This window comes from Tetrao urogallus (genome assembly GCF_951394365.1).
Source record: "Tetrao urogallus genome assembly, chromosome: 20".
Classification (NCBI taxonomy): domain Eukaryota; kingdom Metazoa; phylum Chordata; class Aves; order Galliformes; family Phasianidae; genus Tetrao; species Tetrao urogallus.
The window spans coordinates 8,868,533-8,886,008 of NC_136833.1; the positions used below are offsets into that span (position 1 = coordinate 8,868,533).

Below are 17,476 nucleotides of genomic sequence, written 5' to 3' on the forward strand. Positions count from 1 at the left end.
GGCTGATCCCCAGCGCGGGGTTGCGAGGCTCCGGCCGCACGTCGGGGTAATGAGCACCTCGCTGCGGCACTGAGCTGCGCTCTGGCTCGACGCGTGGGTCACCAGCGGGATGTTGTGGAAAATAAGTTCCCGTTGCTATGTGCAAAGGCAGCGAGGTGTGAAGCATCACCAGGCTTGCAGGGGACACTGGGAAGGGAGAGAGCAGCATGGTGAGTGGTGGGCCGGGGCTCCGCAGGTCACCTCCTCCCGCACTCCAAGCCCTCAGCCCTCTGCACCCCCAGGGGGAAAGCACTTTCTGAGCCAGATATTGCAACCCTACAAAAATGATTTTTTTTTTTTTTTTTTTAAATAAAAAAGGGCCTATTGCAGGAGTTGTGCCAGGGAGTTTGTGCTGGTCAGCTGGACAGCAGTGTTTGTCCCCAGTGCTGCTGTCACCTCCGAGACGGACGGGCTGGTCCCTGTGGCTCCATCAGTGCCACCACAGCTCCATCCCCCGGCCCCTCCAGGGTCCCCCGGTCACCGCTGGGGTGGGGGCTGGCAGCCGGGGTGACCTTGTGGGCTGGAGCGCACAGCAAACATCGTAAGGCGGAGATAAGGAGACGCCAGGAGCCTCCCGTGACATGTCATTAGGGACGGGCCGCAGCTATCAGGTGTTTGCTAACGTAATAAACATGGTGGCTCGGCCTCGAGCATTGTCAGAGGAACCGGGAGCCGCATGTCCCTTCCAGCCCCAACAAACAGCCACATCTCCCCCTTCTCTGCTTTGATTAAAGCACGATGGGGGGAAGAAAGGGAGCGTCACCCATCCCAAGCGTGGGGCCTGCAGGCCGCAGCCCCGTGGCAGGGATGGCCGGCTGCTGTTCCCACATGAGGGACATTTCCTGTGTGTGCCGGGCTCGTTTTGGCAAGCCGGCATCAAAGCCAGCCCGTGGCAGGAGAGCACAATTAATCAGGGGCAGTTCGGGCTGAGCGCACAGCAGATGGGCCGATAAAGCCGTGCAGAGGAAATGGCGCTCCTGAGAGCGCGGCTGCGCCTGAACGCTCCCGCACTGCGGGGCGCAGAGCAGAGGCACCCAAAGCGAGCTGAGCCGGGCCGAGGCACTTTGCCTTTCCCCTTGGTTCAGCCCCAGGGCCCCCGCCATCCCCACCCCAACTCCAGCCCCTTCCTTGCCCCCAGCAACACACAGTGCCAGGCATCCGTGCGGAAGTCCCACGGCAATCCCACGCCGTATTTACTCTGTGGTCATTGCAGACATTTTTTTTCCCCTCTGCTGTCTAAGGTTGGTAAGAGAGTTTATCTGGATACAAGTTCAAGGCTCTCTCATATTTATCTAGCAATCAATAAGGGCCGCATATTTCCCACAGTCCCCAGAGCTGGCATTTAGAAAGGGGCTATTGTCTGAGCGAGGCCTTGTGCAGCTGATTCGAGCTGGGATATGTCTTACAACAACATGGGGCAGATAAAGGTGGGGTTGAGGCCACCATGCCATCTGCAGAGCTGCCCCGGCACCGCTCACCAGCCACGAAGGGACCAGAGCTGCTCACTGCACGGTGCTTGGCCAAACCCCAGCACTCAGCATCCGGCACGGCCTCTCATTGCGCAGATCCCCATTGGGTTGCCATCCATGAGCAGGTTTTTCAGAGCCCATGCAGGGGCTGAGGCTGGGTTTCCAGGGCTCAGTTTCCAGTGCTGGAGGGCTTGTACCACGGGGACCCATGGGGCAAACACCCCAAATTACACCAGCACACCCCAATCCTGCTGCCAGAGCCCAGCCATTACCTGCTTGCTGGAAGACATGTTGGTGAGCGTGCTGATGCTGCTGGTGTCTGTCACCACCATCGCCGAGGGGAAGCGGGAGGTGTGGGAATACTGGGGGGGCTCCTGCTTGTGCGCATACACTGTGGAGAGAAAAACAACGTCACCCACAGCCTTTGTGCAGGAGCAAGGCAGGCAGACAGCGCGCTACATGCATAGCTGTGGGGATGGATACTGTGCAGACAGGAATATAATAAAAGAAATGGAAGGAAATCACCATGTGCCTCTGGCATGACGGGGAAGCTTTTGCTTTTTCTGACCACAAGAGCCAGTGGTGGCCAAGGCAAGAGCAATAAGCAATATGTGACAATAATAACCCACAAAGAAAAAATTCCTTGCACAAAGCCAGGCAGGGAGCAGCAGCAGAGCAGAAGTCACTTTCCCATAGGAGTTAATTTCCCAGGTGTTCCCCTCAGCCCCTTACTGTGCGAGTTCTGCAGCTGGGTGACGGTGGCCATGAAGGGCTGCTGGGCCATGTGGCTGGGCGACTGCTGCATGAGTGGCTGCTGGTGCGGGCTGTGCAGCTGCTGTGAGAACTGCACCGGCTGCAGGGCTGCCAAGCTGCCGGCCACGCTGTTGATGACAGGGACGCTCTGCGCCTGCGAGGTGTTCAGACCTGGGAGAAGGGAGAGAGCGCGGCAGGGTGTCAGCACTGGGGCTGGCATCTGCAGGTTGGGGTCAGGAGATTGGGATCCAGATGTGCTCCCATTTCACACTTACTCTGTGCAATAGCCATGACTCCTGAGAGCGGCGTCATGATGAGGTTCTGGGACTGCTGCGGGTTGTGGTGGGACAGGCTGTGGATGTTGGTCAGGGTGCTCACCGGCGGCAGCCCACCGCCCGACACAGAGATCTGCAGGGAGCAAAGCAGACAGGGGCCATCAGGCACACGACGCTGGCTCCCAGACACACCAGCACCAAAACCAGCAACAGAGGGAAAAGAAAAAGCCCCCCAGGAGGTGACAAGCTGCACCCACACCAACACCTTCCAGTGGAGCACCCCTGAGCTGCAGACCCTGGCTGGAAGCACTGAGTATGACGTTAATAAATAGCAAAGCTGCAGCGGTGTGAAGCCTTCCTGGAAGCAGCTGCCAGTGCTCCAGCAGAGCACAGCAGGGACAGGACGTGTCCCACACAGTCGCCATTTGCTGGCCAGGTCCACATTCCTGCTGCTGGGGACAACTGAGGACTCTCACACTTATTAACTTCCACCCGTCACAGATGTAGGGGAAAGTGAGAAATACAAACTTGGGAAAGCTTAAAAAAGAAGGCGAAGTAAATTAAAGAAAAAAAGACCTCAGAGTGATCTTAGTCATCAGTTTTACGAAACAAATTCCAGCTGAGGGGCTGCAGCCGCACCATGGCCGTGCCAGTAGGGGCAGGTGCATGTGGCCAAAGGCAGCTCCTGGTGTGCAACCATTGCAGAGGCACTTGGGGGTGTGCTGGGATGGTCCTGGGAGTAGCAGGACTCCGGCAGCGCCTGGTTATTGCTGCATTATTGACCTGCTGCACACTCACCTCACCCCTCTGTGTTACCTCCTGCACTGAGCAACCTCAGTGCAGATTTTGAAGGCATCCTTTGGGCTCTGTGTGACACTTTTGGACACTTGGTCCTTGTTTATTTTACCCATGTGAGCCTGAGATAGCCTCATTGCAATCGAAACAAAGGCATCAATAAATTCCAGAGCACAGGAGTGACTCATGTTTCCTTATCCAGTACTTTCCACTTTGAAAGTTTCTTCAAGGCCAGGCCACGCCACAGTGCAGTGTGCTGCAGGCAGCCCATTGCAAGCGCATGCTGCTCACCTGTGGCATGGCACGTTTCGGGGAGAACTGGGCAAAAGTGCTGCACCCAAATGGGGTCAACCAGAGATAGCAGGAGCGGGAAAGACTCCACCAAGCACTGAACAGTCTGGGACTATGGGAAAGCACAGCAGCACCACAAAGTATAACACCATCTCCATAGTGCTCCTCCTCCCCCGAAAAAACCAACTGCCTTCAGATGCAGCAATTTCCTTGGCAGCTTTTGGTTTCATGTAGGGCATTAAAGGCACATGTTTACCTACTAGAAACCACAGCCTACAGCATATTTTCATTAAATAACTTGCAAGCACTAGCTAGCCTTGCTTAAAGATCAGAGATAAGCTGGCAGAGCTGCATGCTGCTGGAGGAGCAGAGCAGCCCCAGACGGCGCTGTGCAACGGAGAGCTCAGCAGTGCTGCTGCAGCCTGCAGGTGCCTTTAGCACACTGCTTTAACCCTCTGCATCTCTGAGCAGCCCCCTGCCATGCACTGAAAATATCCCCTTCCAGGGGGCTCCTGTGCCCCTTAAAGAAACTGCAAAGAGTGCACCGAGATTGCTGTGCTGCTGAGCTCGTGGCAGCGCTTTGTCCTCCCGTCCCCCACCCCACACTGTCTGTGCCTGCTGCTGCCTTCCTTCGTGACTCATTTTATGACTTCAAGGCTCAGGGTTACAGGCTCAACACACCCAGAGGGAGAAATGGGTGCGTGCAGGGTGTGCAGCGAGGGAGAGTGCCAGGGGGTTCGGGGTTGCTCTGGGATGGTTCCCTTGCATGGCTGAGGATATTCAGCTACCCTGGAGCGGTGCCTGAGTTCAGGGGGCTACAAGGAGACCGCATGAGTTAGAGGCAGGCAGAAGGGAAGGCAAAGCAGGGAAATGGGGGGCAAAAGCAGTCAGGCTGTGGCAAGAAGCATGCAGCTTGCCCTGGTGTAGCTGCCAGGCTTGTGGGGACCTGCAGCTGACGGCCCCGAGGGATTGTCTTAAGAAAATGGAAGTGAAATCTTGTGCCAAGAGCCATGTATGACTTTCACTTTCAGCAGGAAAACCTCCTCCCGGAAGAGCTGCCGAGTGGCCAGACCAGCCACACGGTGATGCTGTGCCAGCTGCTTCAAGGAGTGCCATGCTCGTTTCCATCCCATCCCATCCTATTCCATCCCTTCCCATCCTATTCCATCCCATCCCACCACTCCTTCCTGCACATTTCTGCACCGCGCTCAGCCAGGAGCACTTTGAGCTCTCAACCAGCACAGCCCAGCACAGCCACAGCACACTGGGGGCACAACTGGGAGCAAAGGGCTTCCCAGCGGAGCTCAGAACTCAGGAGGGCTTAAGGAAAAGCAATGAATGAGAGCTTTATCAATGCCCATGTCATCGGCAGGGGAAAGCAAACAGTGATCCACCCAGCGCGCATTCAATTCACAAGGCATGCAATCAATAAAAGCGGAGCGGGCTCTGTCAGGTTTATGGGCCGCACTTGTGGAACACGCCGGGGCTGTGGGGCCGCCTTTGAGGCGGGCGGTGGGGACGGGCGCGCGCCCACACCCCCACAATGCCCCATTGTTCAGCACGGGCCGCGTGTGAAACCCGGGGAAAGCGTGTTTGCTTTGCCCGCTGGGCCCTCTTATCTTATCAGCACCGCCGCCACAATAGGCCAGGTGTACTCACCATTTTACCGTCGGGAGAGAGCAAACCGTGGCCCGGGTCCAAGCCGGCTGGGGAGACCTGCTGCAGGACCGCCTGGCTGGTGGTGACCATGGCACCGCTGCCGTGGTGGCTGATGGCCCCGGAGGATGCCGCCTCGCTGCTCGCCCCCTGGCCGTATCGGACCCCTGCAGAACACGACGTGGTCAGCAGGCTTGGGGGAATGGGTTCACGGTTGGACTGGATGATCTCGGAGGTCTTTTCCAACCTTAATGATTTGGTGACGCCGTGTTTCTATGAAAACTGCGGTGGGAATGGACGCGACTCGCTCTTGATACGTGTGTGATTAACACAGCTGGACGACACGGTGATGGCAGGAACGATGGCCACAGCCTGCCACCACCCAGGAGAGAAATCTGGCTTGAGCATGGGTCTTCAGTACAAATATATTTAATTTGGCTAAATAGCCCCGTACTGATAACCATATGATCAGCCGTGTGTCATGGAAAGGCATCTACAGATCACAAATAATTAACTGAGGGAAACCCACGGGAAACAAAAGCGCTTTTTACAGGGCTGCCCTGGTGAGAAGCCATTTGTTATGGGCAGCCAGCACCGGGGTCACTGAACTCCCGGGGATCGAAGTGGCGGCCCAAGATCCCTCCTGGGAACACAAGCCATGGGAGCATCACCCATGTGCTGGGACCCTCCCCAGAATGACCCGAACTGGGGGCCTGGGGCTTCGGGGCTCCTTTCTGCAGGCACCAAGAGTGCCACTGGAGCCCCGAGCCTGCACTGAGCCTTGGTCAGGAGGTGCCAGCACTGCCTAAGCTCTAGTTCTGCAAGGATGCTCTGAGGGCCACCGTAAAACCTGAGTCTAGGAAGAAGAAAAAAGCCATAACTTGGGTCTGGGAGCTTAGCTCCAAAATGACTGAATTAGGTACAGCAGGCTCCCTGCCACCTCCACCAAAAGCACAAAAAGTCTCTCTAATCACCTCCAAATTTTCCAAACATCAGCTGGTCAAACATGTCCTGCAGATAGGAATCTCCCCGCGCTGTCTGGTTCCTGATCATTTCCCAGCAAACCCCTTTATCCCTGATAATACAAGAATGTCCTCTGGCAGGTGGATATTTGCCGGTACGAGTGGACGGCCGGGTAAACATTACTCAACCAGGGCACTGTCACCACATTCTTCCCTGCGGTCCCAGCCTCGTGCAAAGTGTGCTTCAGCCGCTGCCGGTCTGAGACGCTGCAGCACTATTCAAACAGTGGGAGCGGAGATGAAAAAAAAAAGCCCTTTCTTCTCACAGTGGTCTCAAAGATAGATGAAGAGCACAGGAGACTAAATGGCAGCTCCTGAGCCCATGAAACAGTGATCGGATTGGCTGTGCAACTGGAAGCGGTTATGAAAAACATGGGGCAGAATGAGACATTACTCTTAAGAACAACAGCCCATAGGGTTTCAGTGGGAGGGACGCCAATGCCTGCTAACTATCAGGGCAGTCTTCACCCTCTTTTGGATTCTGTGAAGCTTTCAGTAAGAAAAAAAAATAGAAAAAAAAAATTAAGTCCCAAATCACACTCTACCCAATTCAGCCAAGAACCCCATCATTACAAATTTGACTTTAAGAAGCAGACGTTAAAAGCTGATCTTCAAACTTTTCTCTGCAATCCGAAGAGTTTGGGTCATTGGCACATGGGGCTGAGGGAAAGGATTTGCCCATGTGCCCTGTGGGCCTCTGGGAAGCCACAACCATTTCACCTTGCTTTTTTTTTCCGTTCCTGGAGCAGGATGCATATTATTATTCGTGTGCCCTCGCCGTTGGGACGGGTTACGGCACATTGCATCGTTAACAGCAGGAGATCCATGCTGTCGCTACCACCGATCTACCAGCGCTCCCACACAGTGGAGGTGCCATCCCTCCCTGCTCCCCATCCCCACTGAGCTCCCACCCGCTCCCCATCAAAGCACCCACACGGAAGATGGAGAGCCGCAGCCACACTGCTGGAGCAGCCTCCAGGCACGAGATGCTATCTAGGGCGCCATTTTCTGGCCTGTGCCAGCCCTGCCCCCAGAACCAGCCTCTCCCCATGGCCCAGCTCCCTCTGCCCACCCTGTGCACTATGGTTCCCTCCTGGGGGCTCTGCGGTCACCCAAGCTCAGCTTTATGGCACGGCAGGGCAGGCGGCCGTGCAGAGCCAGGCACAATTATTGTGCCGCCACTCTCTTGTGCTTCCACAGCGTGACGCAGCCCCAGCATGAGATTTATTCCTCCTTGGCCTCTCCCCGTCCAGCCCCAGCAATGAGTCTGCCCGCCAAGCCTGCGCCCTTAAAGAGTTTGTTTCCAACTGGAGCTACAGCTATAGTATAAAAGTCTGTTTATGGGACGTAGCTATTGTTTGGTCCCTGAGCTGCACAGCCCGTGAAATGCTTTACTGCTTCCCCACGGCTCCAGACGACCTGCAGGCTCCGGCTGCCATAGCCTTAACCCTGTGCCCCAACCCTGCAGCCAGCACCCTGAGCTTCCCAGAGCCCATCCCAAGAGCAGTGCATCCCATGCAGCATCCACGGATCATCCCATGGAGCATCCCGAGGCGCAGCCAGCTGCAGTGCTCACACCCGGCTGCGCTCCTGCCTGGGGCTGATTTTGGGTCTGCCACTCAAATTGTCCCTAAAGTGTTAATCTTGCTATGTTACCGAGGTGCGGAGTTTATGTCCATTATAAAGCTGTTTATTGGGACTGGACCCTCCCATTCTGCTGCTGCCATAAAGTCCTAATTACCCCCCATAAAAGCAGGAAAAGCTCCTAAGAGCACACCGTACCCACAGGGCCGCACAATGAGCGCAACAGTAAAATCTGACAACGGCTGGCACCGGGTCTGCAATCAGAACCTGCGCAGCCCAAGCTATCAGAGAACAGCCTGCAGGATCCAGATAGAAAGCGATGTACCTCTGGACCAGGGTGCTATTAGCAGGCTCTTCTTGAAGGAAAAAAAAAAATAGAGTAAAGTCACCCAAATTGCCCTTTCAGTTTAGGGAGAATCTCGGGACATGGAGCTGAGTTTTTACATTTTTATGTGTGGCTGTAGAGATATCTAAAATGCATATAAATAATGCAAAATGCTGTACGTTCCTATGGATGTGCACACACACGGGGTCACTGCGGTGTTCGCAGAGCTGTCGGTCAGAGTGGGGCCGGGTGACGCGGGGCCTTTTGTATGCGGGGTGCGGGGGGCGCGTCCCTAATCTCATCAGCACTGATTGTCCCCGGGGCTCTTGAAGATAAAAATGGCATAAGCCAGAGTCTGCCGCATGGCACCGAGGAACGAGATAAAGCCCCGAGTGACCTTCAAATCAAACAGAGAACCGAGATCTCTGATAATCCCCTATAGGAAGGGAAAAGTCCAGAGTCTGAGACACCTCCGAGATAGATAGGCTTGGAGTATTTACCTCCAAACAGTTAAAAACCCTGCACCGAGGGGCCGCCCAGGATGCTCGGTTTTACAGCTCTCCCGCTGTCCCCAGCCATCAGCTTGCACCGTTCCCATCCCGACCGTGGGGCAATGCCCGCTCTGAGCCGTACTCAGCTCCATCATTTCCTTTCCTGGGGGGATTGTGCAGGCCACAGGGTGCGGGCAGTGTCCCAGCACCGTCATTAAGCTGTTAAAGGCATTGAGGGCTGCAGACAGTGCCGCACGTGGTGCAAGGACAGTTCAAATCCCAGCACGGATGGGGTCAGCATCTCTCAGAGGAGCTGGTGACATTTTGGAGGCTTGCAGCCCCAAAACGCCGCTGTGACTGATGGATTCCAGTGCAGGCTGAGCTCATCCCAGCCCCTCACCCCTAAGCCAGCCCCGAACCCCATGCGCAGCCCTCACTGCGCCCACCTCCTGCTCCTTGGCAAGGCTGCTGCAAGCCAGCGCAGAATTCCCGCAGCTGAGCCCTCCTGACCCCTCTGTGGCCATCACTCCTGCCCAGCTCAAAGCCCCCACGAATGGGCTGTCAGCAGCCCTATAGCCACGGCTGGCTCCTGCTGGCCGATGCTCCAATGGGAAAATAAAGGTTGGGGCTTAACGGCCCCGCAGCCCCGAGATAAATGCCCACGGTTCCAATAATTGCAGTCCCCTAATAGAAGAAAACAAAGGCACTCGCAGGGTGCCTGCAAGCGCGCTGGAGAGACGGGGCCACATCAAAGGCAGCGGGGTGCGTTCAAAGCCCCAGCTTAATTGTCAATTAAGCATGCACGGGGGGGACAACGCCATGACAACGCAGGGCTGCATGCTGGTGCAGTATTGTAAAGCCCGGCGGCCAACACAGAAAACAGCTGATTTTGCTGACAATGTGCTTGTAGGGCACCTTGTAAGCAATCAGCCGGTGACAGGAGGGCAAACGTCCACCCCATCCCCGCCATTGTGTGGGGCATTCCTGGGGCAGGGTCACATTTTGGTCACTGTGGGCCAGCCCTGCAGGGAGAGCTGCACCATGAGACAGGCTGCCGGCCCTGGTGTCCCCAGTGCCCCCCGTGTCCCCAGTGCCCCCGGTGTCCCCGTGCCATTGGGCAGTATGCTCTACGCCCATCGGCATCTCCATGCCCTCCCACCCCATCACTCTACCATGGGCTTTGTGGTGCCTGGGACAGCTCTATCCCCATCTCCCAGCCCTCCCCACGGTAACCACAGTGTCCTCCCCTGGACATCCTCTATCAATTCCTCTTTGTAATGAGGCTGTGGCTTGCAATGAGCCAGGTAGGGAAAATTCTGGGAAGCAGTTGCTTTGTGTCTCCCTGTCCCTGGGGTGTCGTCCCCAAATCGGGACAGGGGTGGTCAGGGCACACGGCCTGCAGCCCGTGGCCCCGTGCTGACCCCTCGCCGCCCGCCTCAAAGTGCCCGCTCTTGTTTGCTGGGGCTGGCGGCTTTGGAGTGCAGATTGCAGGTAGCGGCACAATGGGGATTGTTCTCCCAACAATGCCTCTTGCCCCATGCTGCCAGGCCCTCCCTGATTACTGTCCCAGCTCTGCTCTCAGCATTATCTCCTGCTCAAATCCCCCAGCAGTGCACACTGCAGGCAGAGCAAAGCCCAACCGTGGGGCTCAGCGCAGCCCTCTGCCCACAGCCACTCGTGTCACCAACTTTAGTTCTCCAGCACCACATCCCCCAGCCCTAACTCTCCACGCCAGGCAGAGCAGCTGTATCCACGCCTCTGCCCAGCCCAGCCTGCACCCACAAACATGCCCAGCCCAGCAATCTGTCCTTGATGGGATAGAAATCCAGCCCCCGCCACGTGGCTGGCACTGTAGGGATCAGCATCCACACCTCTCTGCACCCATCGAAACTGTGGAGAAAGCAGAGTGTCCCAATGCTCCATTGCTGAGAGGAGTCCCATCCTACAGCCAATGGGGATATTGCACCAAGGGCTGAGCCTTGTTGCTGTCCCTTGTCCAACGTGGGCAGCATGGACCATCTTTCCCCTGAGGCCATCGCCACCATGGCCCCGCACTGCCTCGAGTGCCTCTTTCTGCAGCACAAATGGTGCCAACATTGTCAACAGTATCAACAAGGTCAATGGCCCACGACCACTGAGCTCACAGTCCCTTTCATCATTGGAAACACGACCAACACTGCCACTGCCCAGCATCACTGCTCCCATCTCACCTGGCATCTTGCTGGGCGGCGAGGCGCTGGGCTGGTTGTGGTGCGGGGAGCCATGGGACAGCAGCAGGTTCATGCTGTGCGGGGGCTGGCCGGAGCTGTAGGCGTCCATGGCCAACTTCTGGCGGAAAGCCTCCTCCTTCCGCCGGTTGGCGAACCAGTTGTAGACGCGCACCTCCGTCACCAGGTTGGAGCCAAGCCCATGTGCCTTGGAGGGTGACACCCCTCGCTGCAGACACTCGGCCCTGTGCATGCAAAGGGACACGTTGGAGCAAGGGTGCTGATGGGAGCTCCCAACACAGGGTTTAAAGCATTCAACCCTTCCTGAACACCTGACCCTCTTTCCAACTACACTCGTGCCATAAAACCCATCCCGCCTCCCTCTGAGCTTGCTATAACACCACGGCATCGCTGCCGCGTCCCAGCTGCATCATGGCTGCATCATGGCTGCATCCCTGCTGCATCTCCACTGCATATCTGCCACATCTCCAGTGTATCTCTGCTTCTTTCCTACTGTATCTCAGCTGCATCCCTGCTGCACCTTCACTGCATCCCATCTCCACCTCCACCATATCCCAGCTGCATCCCTGTCACATCTCTGCTGTATCCTGGCTGCATCCCTGCCGCATCCCAAACACAGCACAGAGCTTGCTCTCCTCTGGATGCTGCCCAGCGCTAAGCCCAAAGCCAACAGGTGCCTCAGCAAAACCATTCCAAAACCCAGGGCCACGTGCCACGAGCCCAGCACCTCATGCAGCTTCTGCAGGATGGCACGAGGCGGCCGTTACCTGTTGCACTCCTCCACCAGCGCCTCCCGCTCCTCCTTGCTGGGGTTCTTTTGGCGGTCGTAGGCTTGGTACAAGATTTGCTGGGAGGCCGGCCCCCACTTGAAGCGGTTGCGGCGCATCTTCTTGCTGGGGGTTTCGGCGCAGGCATCGTCAAGCTGGCCAGCCCCCTGGTTCTGTTGATTGAACTCTGGAAAGAGAAACAGCAGCTGATCCTGACTGCTTTTGTCTGTCCTATTTTCACACCCCTGGACTGTCTGGTTGAACTCTGAAAGAGAAAGGAGCAGACGTGACCCGGCCTGTAGCCGCCGCTCAGAGCTCAGAGTCACCGTCACGCGCAGCGGCAGCCCCCACCCGGCCCCCACCCCGGCCCCCTCCCATCCACGGCCCCGGTGGGCACCGCAGGCGGGTGGGCACAGGTGGTTGTTGGCTGCACATGCAGCACGTACACATGCGTGGCCGGGCTCTGCTGGTGTGCGCTTGTTCCAGGAGGAATTTTGCATGTGAGGATGGGGTCACAGCCCCCAAAAGGAGCTCAGCAGGTGCGCAGCCCCCTGCCCGTGCCCACCCCGTGCCCAAGGGGCTCCCAGAGGAGCCTGGCCCCACACCAAGGTGACCTTCCCGTGTCCGCCAGGCACCTGTCACCACGACCATAAAGGGAGATTAATGGGAGTTTTTATTATTCTCCATTTTGCAGGGGAATTCTCCCTCTTTTTATAATGGCTTTTCCCCTTGTGACAACAGGGGAAGGCGAGGGGCACGGCTGGAGCAGCTCTGTTTGCTTTAACATCTCCAGGTGCACCTTCAAAGCAGCGGCACTCGGGGCTGAGCCCTTTTCTGCTTTTGGATTTTGCATCCTTTGGGGTCGGGGGCCAGGGGGGCTCAGCACAGCACCTGCCCCACGCAAGCACTGCTCCAAGCCAGGCCGTAGGGATTTACACAGTGCAGCTCCCCAGGCACGCAGCACCAGCACCGCTCCGGGTGCGCGGTCAAAGACATCCACATTGTAAATAATTCGGGTTGCATGAGACCCTGCTACAGATTTACGATTTTTTCCTTTCCTCCCTCTTTTCTTTCTCTTTTTTTTGCAAGAAGTTGCAGAAAGCGAGCGCGTTCAGAAAGCGGAGAGGAAAAGGGGGCAGAGGTGGGAGATGGATCTAATTGTGCGCAATCCCGAATCGCTCTCCCAGAGATCCAGCCGTTTTGGTGGGCTCGGGGCAGCTCGCACAGCACTGCTGCAATCCAGAGGGGCTCTCACGCGCTCTTCCCTCAGCCTCAATCGCTTGGACCCACAAAACCACTCTGGGGGGACCCGGCGTTCTGCCCCCACCCACAGCCGTGCCCCCTCCCCATCCCGCTCCCCGGTACTTACGCCGCAGGATCTCCCGCTGCTTGCGGACGTACCACGTGTAGAGGGCAGCCCGCTTCTGCGTCTTCATGGGGGTGCCTTTGTTGAGGTGCTGCGAGAGGTGCGACTGGTTGAGGCCGGTGACGTCCACCACCTCGCGCTGCGGGATGTTGTGCTGCTGCATGTAGCCTTTGATCATCTTCGCCGCCCGCCATGGGTCCTCGCTGGGGGTGCAGAAAAGCGAGGGTTAACTTTGCTCTGTGGTTGCTTTTTCCCACGATGGAACCCCGCTATTATTGGTGAAGACCCGCTATTCCCAATGAATATTTGATGGCAAAGATTCCCGCCCCGTGTGCCAACCCAAGCAGAGCCCCTCGCCGTCATTTTGAGCTCGTCTTCGGTATTTTTCAACACTTGAATTCAACTCTATCAGAACCAGTCCAGGTGCAGATTGGCTCTTCTTTAAATCCACGCTACTTTGATGTCCATCTGTTGCCTGGCACCACATTGGGAACCAATGAAACTGCAACGGAGGCACGACGCAATGGTGGATGGAGCGGCCAACGCACCCGCACAGCGGGCCGGCCCCACAGCTCACCCCACAGCACCCACAGATGTGGGGTGAAAGGAAATGGTTCAACACCGAGAAATCGGAGCGGAACCTGAACCTGGTCACAGTCGTGCACTCAAAGAATGAGATATTCTGACACTGCGCTCGGAATAACCGTCCAAGCACTTTTCCAATGCATTTGTTATTTTGGATCCTTCATCCTGTCAAGGGGGAAAAACCCAACAAATAGGTTTCTTACTTTTTGTTCCAAACTCAGCAAGGAAACAAAGCTTTTCGTGTCCAAAGGAATACCCACAGCCAGGGGGACCCACAGTGGGGATGGAGCCGTGTGCCCTGAGCCTGGGCGGGAGGAGCTGAGCCTCAGCTGGGAGCTGAGCCCCATCCTGCTCCCACCTGCTCCTGCTCACTAATTACTGAGTCCTAACGAGCTGGTGGAACAGAGCTTGTTCTGACAGCAGCCTGGCTAACACAAGGGCATCGTTTTGCCTGAGCCTCAAGCCAATGCTCCGGTGCGCACCGTGAAAGTGCAAAATGAGTGACTTTGGGTTACAGATTTCAGAATTGAAATGGAATTTGGCAGCATTCGTGCTGGGAAAAAAAAAAAAAATCAATGTGGGAATTAGTGAAATTCCTCAATTTTCCCTTCACTTTATTATTTTTAGAATTTCTAACTTCAGCATTTCCAATGCACTCTGGACCGGTGCTTTCCAAACAATCATTCAGCTCTGAATTTCTGAGCAACGATTTTCTTTACAAATCAACTTGACCGTATTCAGAAGGGTTAAACAGCCTGAAACCAAACCCAAACATTTTGTTTCATGTTAAACAAAATGTTTGGACTTGACCCAAAATGAAACGTTTGAGTGTTTGTTCACCTCTTCTATTTTTTTTTTTTTTTTTCCTCTTTTTGGTGAACCTAAAAAGCCAGAGAGGAAAACATTTCTATTCAACAAGTCGGCACAAACCCATTTTTTGGGTTCTGTCCCCAAAATAAAAACTTCATCAATTGTCCAACCTCCGTTGGGATGGATTTTACACGCAGGAAGAAATAAAGGAGCACACCCAGGTGTGCTGTGTGGCACTGCAAACCAGTTCACAGCCCTCACCCCGCGGCCTTTCTCTGCCCCGTGTGGCCGCAGGCACCGAGCTGAGCGCCGCGTCAGTACGGCCGAGTGGGGCAGCTCTGCCCATCCTGTGCTCCAGGCCCCCGCCCGCTCGCCCTCTGGGTCAGCCTTGGAAACAGGTAAATACGCTTCACATCCTCCGAGAAAAATGCCAAGAATTTATACAGATGGATTATAAAGCCGGCTCCCTCCATCGGATCTATCTAATCTGCATCTCCCTGCGCACACAGCGGGGTCCTGCACGGGGCCGTGGGGTCAGAGCTGCCCCAGCACGGAGCCCTTTGGGGCCCACGGAGGTGCCCACGGGGCAGCCCGGCACAGGTGGGGGCCGCGCACCTCCGCGGCCGCGGGGACCGCCTGGGAGAGGACCCGGGGGTCGCGGGGTGGGAGCAGAGGGGGCTCAGCCGCACGGAGGGGCTGAGATCGACGGCTCCCGACGCTCCTGCCCCGGCCGCCTCTCTCCAAGTACAAAGGGCTCTCTTAGAGCAAACAGCAGCTCTTTGCAGAAGGCTCCTCAGGGACATGTGCCTGCTCTTGTTTGCACCGAAGGCAAACTTTGCACAGAAACACCTGTGGGAGAACTGCGACGCGGACAGAGCCCTCCCGCACCCTCGGGGGCGCAGCGGCAGGCAGTGGGGCGGTGGGACAGCAGCGGCGCCCGGCGCGCGGGTTGCGGCCCGCAGCGGCGTCCCCTCCCGCACCGCGCGTCCCGTCCGAGCCCCCGCGCTGCCGTCAATGTCACCGACCCCGGGAGGCGCTGGGCTGCCCTGCCGCACAGCCGGGCGCGAGCGTCGCTGAGCACACGCGGGGATCGCCTCTGCGTGCTCGGAGCAGAGCCCCGCTGCCGGCCCCGGGGCCGGGGGGAATCGTCCCCGACAAGCGCGGGGCTGCTCCGCCGCTCACCGACGGCCCGACCCGGTCCGGCCCGGCTCTGCCCGGACCCGCACGGCACGGAGCGGACGGGCTCGGCCAAAGCGGGGCGCGGAGCCGCATCCCCTGGGACGCGACGCGACGGGACGGGACCCGAGCGGCCGCGTTTGGGGGTTTCCTCGTTCCCCCTCCCCGCCTGGTTTACAACTCCGGCAATGAATAACCCGCCTCTCCGCTCGCCCTAATCGCGGCTCTTTGTGTATCTTTCTGTTGATGATTTATAGAAATAAATTAATAGCACTCCGAGCTCCACGTGCTGCAGTTTATGTTTTATCTCCTGGCGCGGAGGGAGGACGGAGCCGAGCCCCGGGCGGCTGCAACCCGGGCACCCCCGGCCCCTGCACCGCGGCGGGCGGCGAACACCCGACGGGGCGGCGGCACTGCCCGGCACCGCGCTGCTCCCGGTGCAAGAGAGGGGGCGGCGGCGGCGCCCCGCCGGGACGGGCGCACCCGGAACGAATCCCGGAGGGGCGCACGGGGCCGCGGGAGCGGAGCGCTCCGCCGGTACCTGATCATCCTGTCCACTTCTGCCCGCTGCTCCACGGCCTCCTCAGTGTTGAGCGCCTGCAGCTCGCGGAGAATCTGCGGCGTGTCGAAGTCGTCGCCATCCTCCGAGCCCTCGTCGCCGGACAGCTTGCCCTTGCCGTGTCCGTTGGCCAGCGGCACGAAGCCGGGCTTGCCGTCGGGCGGCCCGCCGGGGGACAGCGGCAGGCTCTCCAGCTTGACGCCGAATCCGGCGGCGGGCACCATGTCCTCCAGGGCGCGGATCAGCCCCTCCTTGGTGGCCCCGGAGCTGAGCAGGGCGCCCAGGAGCTCCCGCTGCAGGGCGCTCAGCTGGGACACCATGGTCCCGGGTCTCCCCGCGCTCGGCCCGGCCCGGCCCGCCTCCCTCCGGCACCTGCCGCTCCGCCCCGGCTGGCAGGCTGTGCGGGGCGCGGGCCGCCCTCTACCTAGCCGTTAGGCATTATACCTTATGCAAATCAGCTCCGGGAGGGCCTCTCCTCCGGGAGCGAACCCCGCGTCCCCGCCCGCCGCGGTCCGGCCCCCGCCCGGCCCTTATCGGCCGCGCTGGGACGGACTTTGCGCGCGGCCGCCGTGAGGCCCCGAGGAGCGGCGCGGAGCGCTCGGGGCAGCGGCGGAGCGGGGTTCGGTTCGACCCGGTCCGGCCCCGAATGGTGCGGCGCTCCGAAGGAGCGGTTCGGCCCCGGCGCGGAGCGCGGAGTGCCGTCGGGGGCCGCTCGGAGCGGCACGGCGCGGAGCCGGGCGCTGCCTCGGGGCTGAGCCCCGCGCCGAGAGCCGAGCCCCGCTGCACAAAGCCCGTGGGGCTGCGCGGGGCCGGGCCGAGGGTCCTCAGCCGGGGTCCCGGAAGGGTCCCGGGGGTCAGGCTCTGCTCCGCGGAGGAGTCGCGGCAATGGGGCAAATGGGACTCTGCGGGGGTAGCGCTGCTCGGGAACGCGGAGCGCCCGTCGAGCCCTGATAACCGCGGGGGTGGGGCAGTGGAAAACATCGGGGACCTGAACAAAAAGTGCTTCTCCTCCTGCCGTGAACGCACTGAGTCACAAAAGATCAGCAAATTGACCCAAACCAAAGCAGGCGGGATACAACAGGCACCAGCACATCACTGGACGCAACGTGGTGGGCTCTGGAATCCCGCAGGGCAGGTGTGGGAGGGGAAATACAACATCTGAATGCTTCACCCATCACCTCCCATCCCTGCAAGCTGTGCAGCCCAGTGCCCTCTAGCCGTGCCCTAGCAATGGGTGTCTGTGCTTTTGGGAGATGGGCGCTCAATGCCCACCACTCCCAGCTCA

At 58.3% G+C, this 17,476-nt stretch overlaps 1 protein-coding gene across 2 annotated transcripts; it reads right to left on the bottom strand.

The window, feature by feature from the left end:
• Nucleotides 1-165: 165 nt before the first annotated feature.
• On the bottom strand, nt 166-16,511 carry HNF1B (HNF1 homeobox B; the record flags this gene model as incomplete). Of its 2 annotated transcripts, none has more annotated exons than XM_079545025.1 (9): nt 166-186; nt 1,781-1,899; nt 2,241-2,432; nt 2,537-2,669; nt 5,282-5,445; nt 10,911-11,152; nt 11,696-11,882; nt 13,065-13,264; nt 16,174-16,511. In XM_079545025.1, the coding sequence occupies 9 exons, from the start codon at nt 16,509-16,511 to the stop codon at nt 166-168; spliced, it is 1,596 nt and encodes a 531-aa protein (XP_079401151.1). The 2 variants fall into 2 exon arrangements, with proteins under 2 accessions (XP_079401151.1, XP_079401150.1); XM_079545024.1 differs by having other exon boundaries at nt 11,696-11,960.
• Between the last annotated feature and the right edge of the window lie 965 nt (nt 16,512-17,476).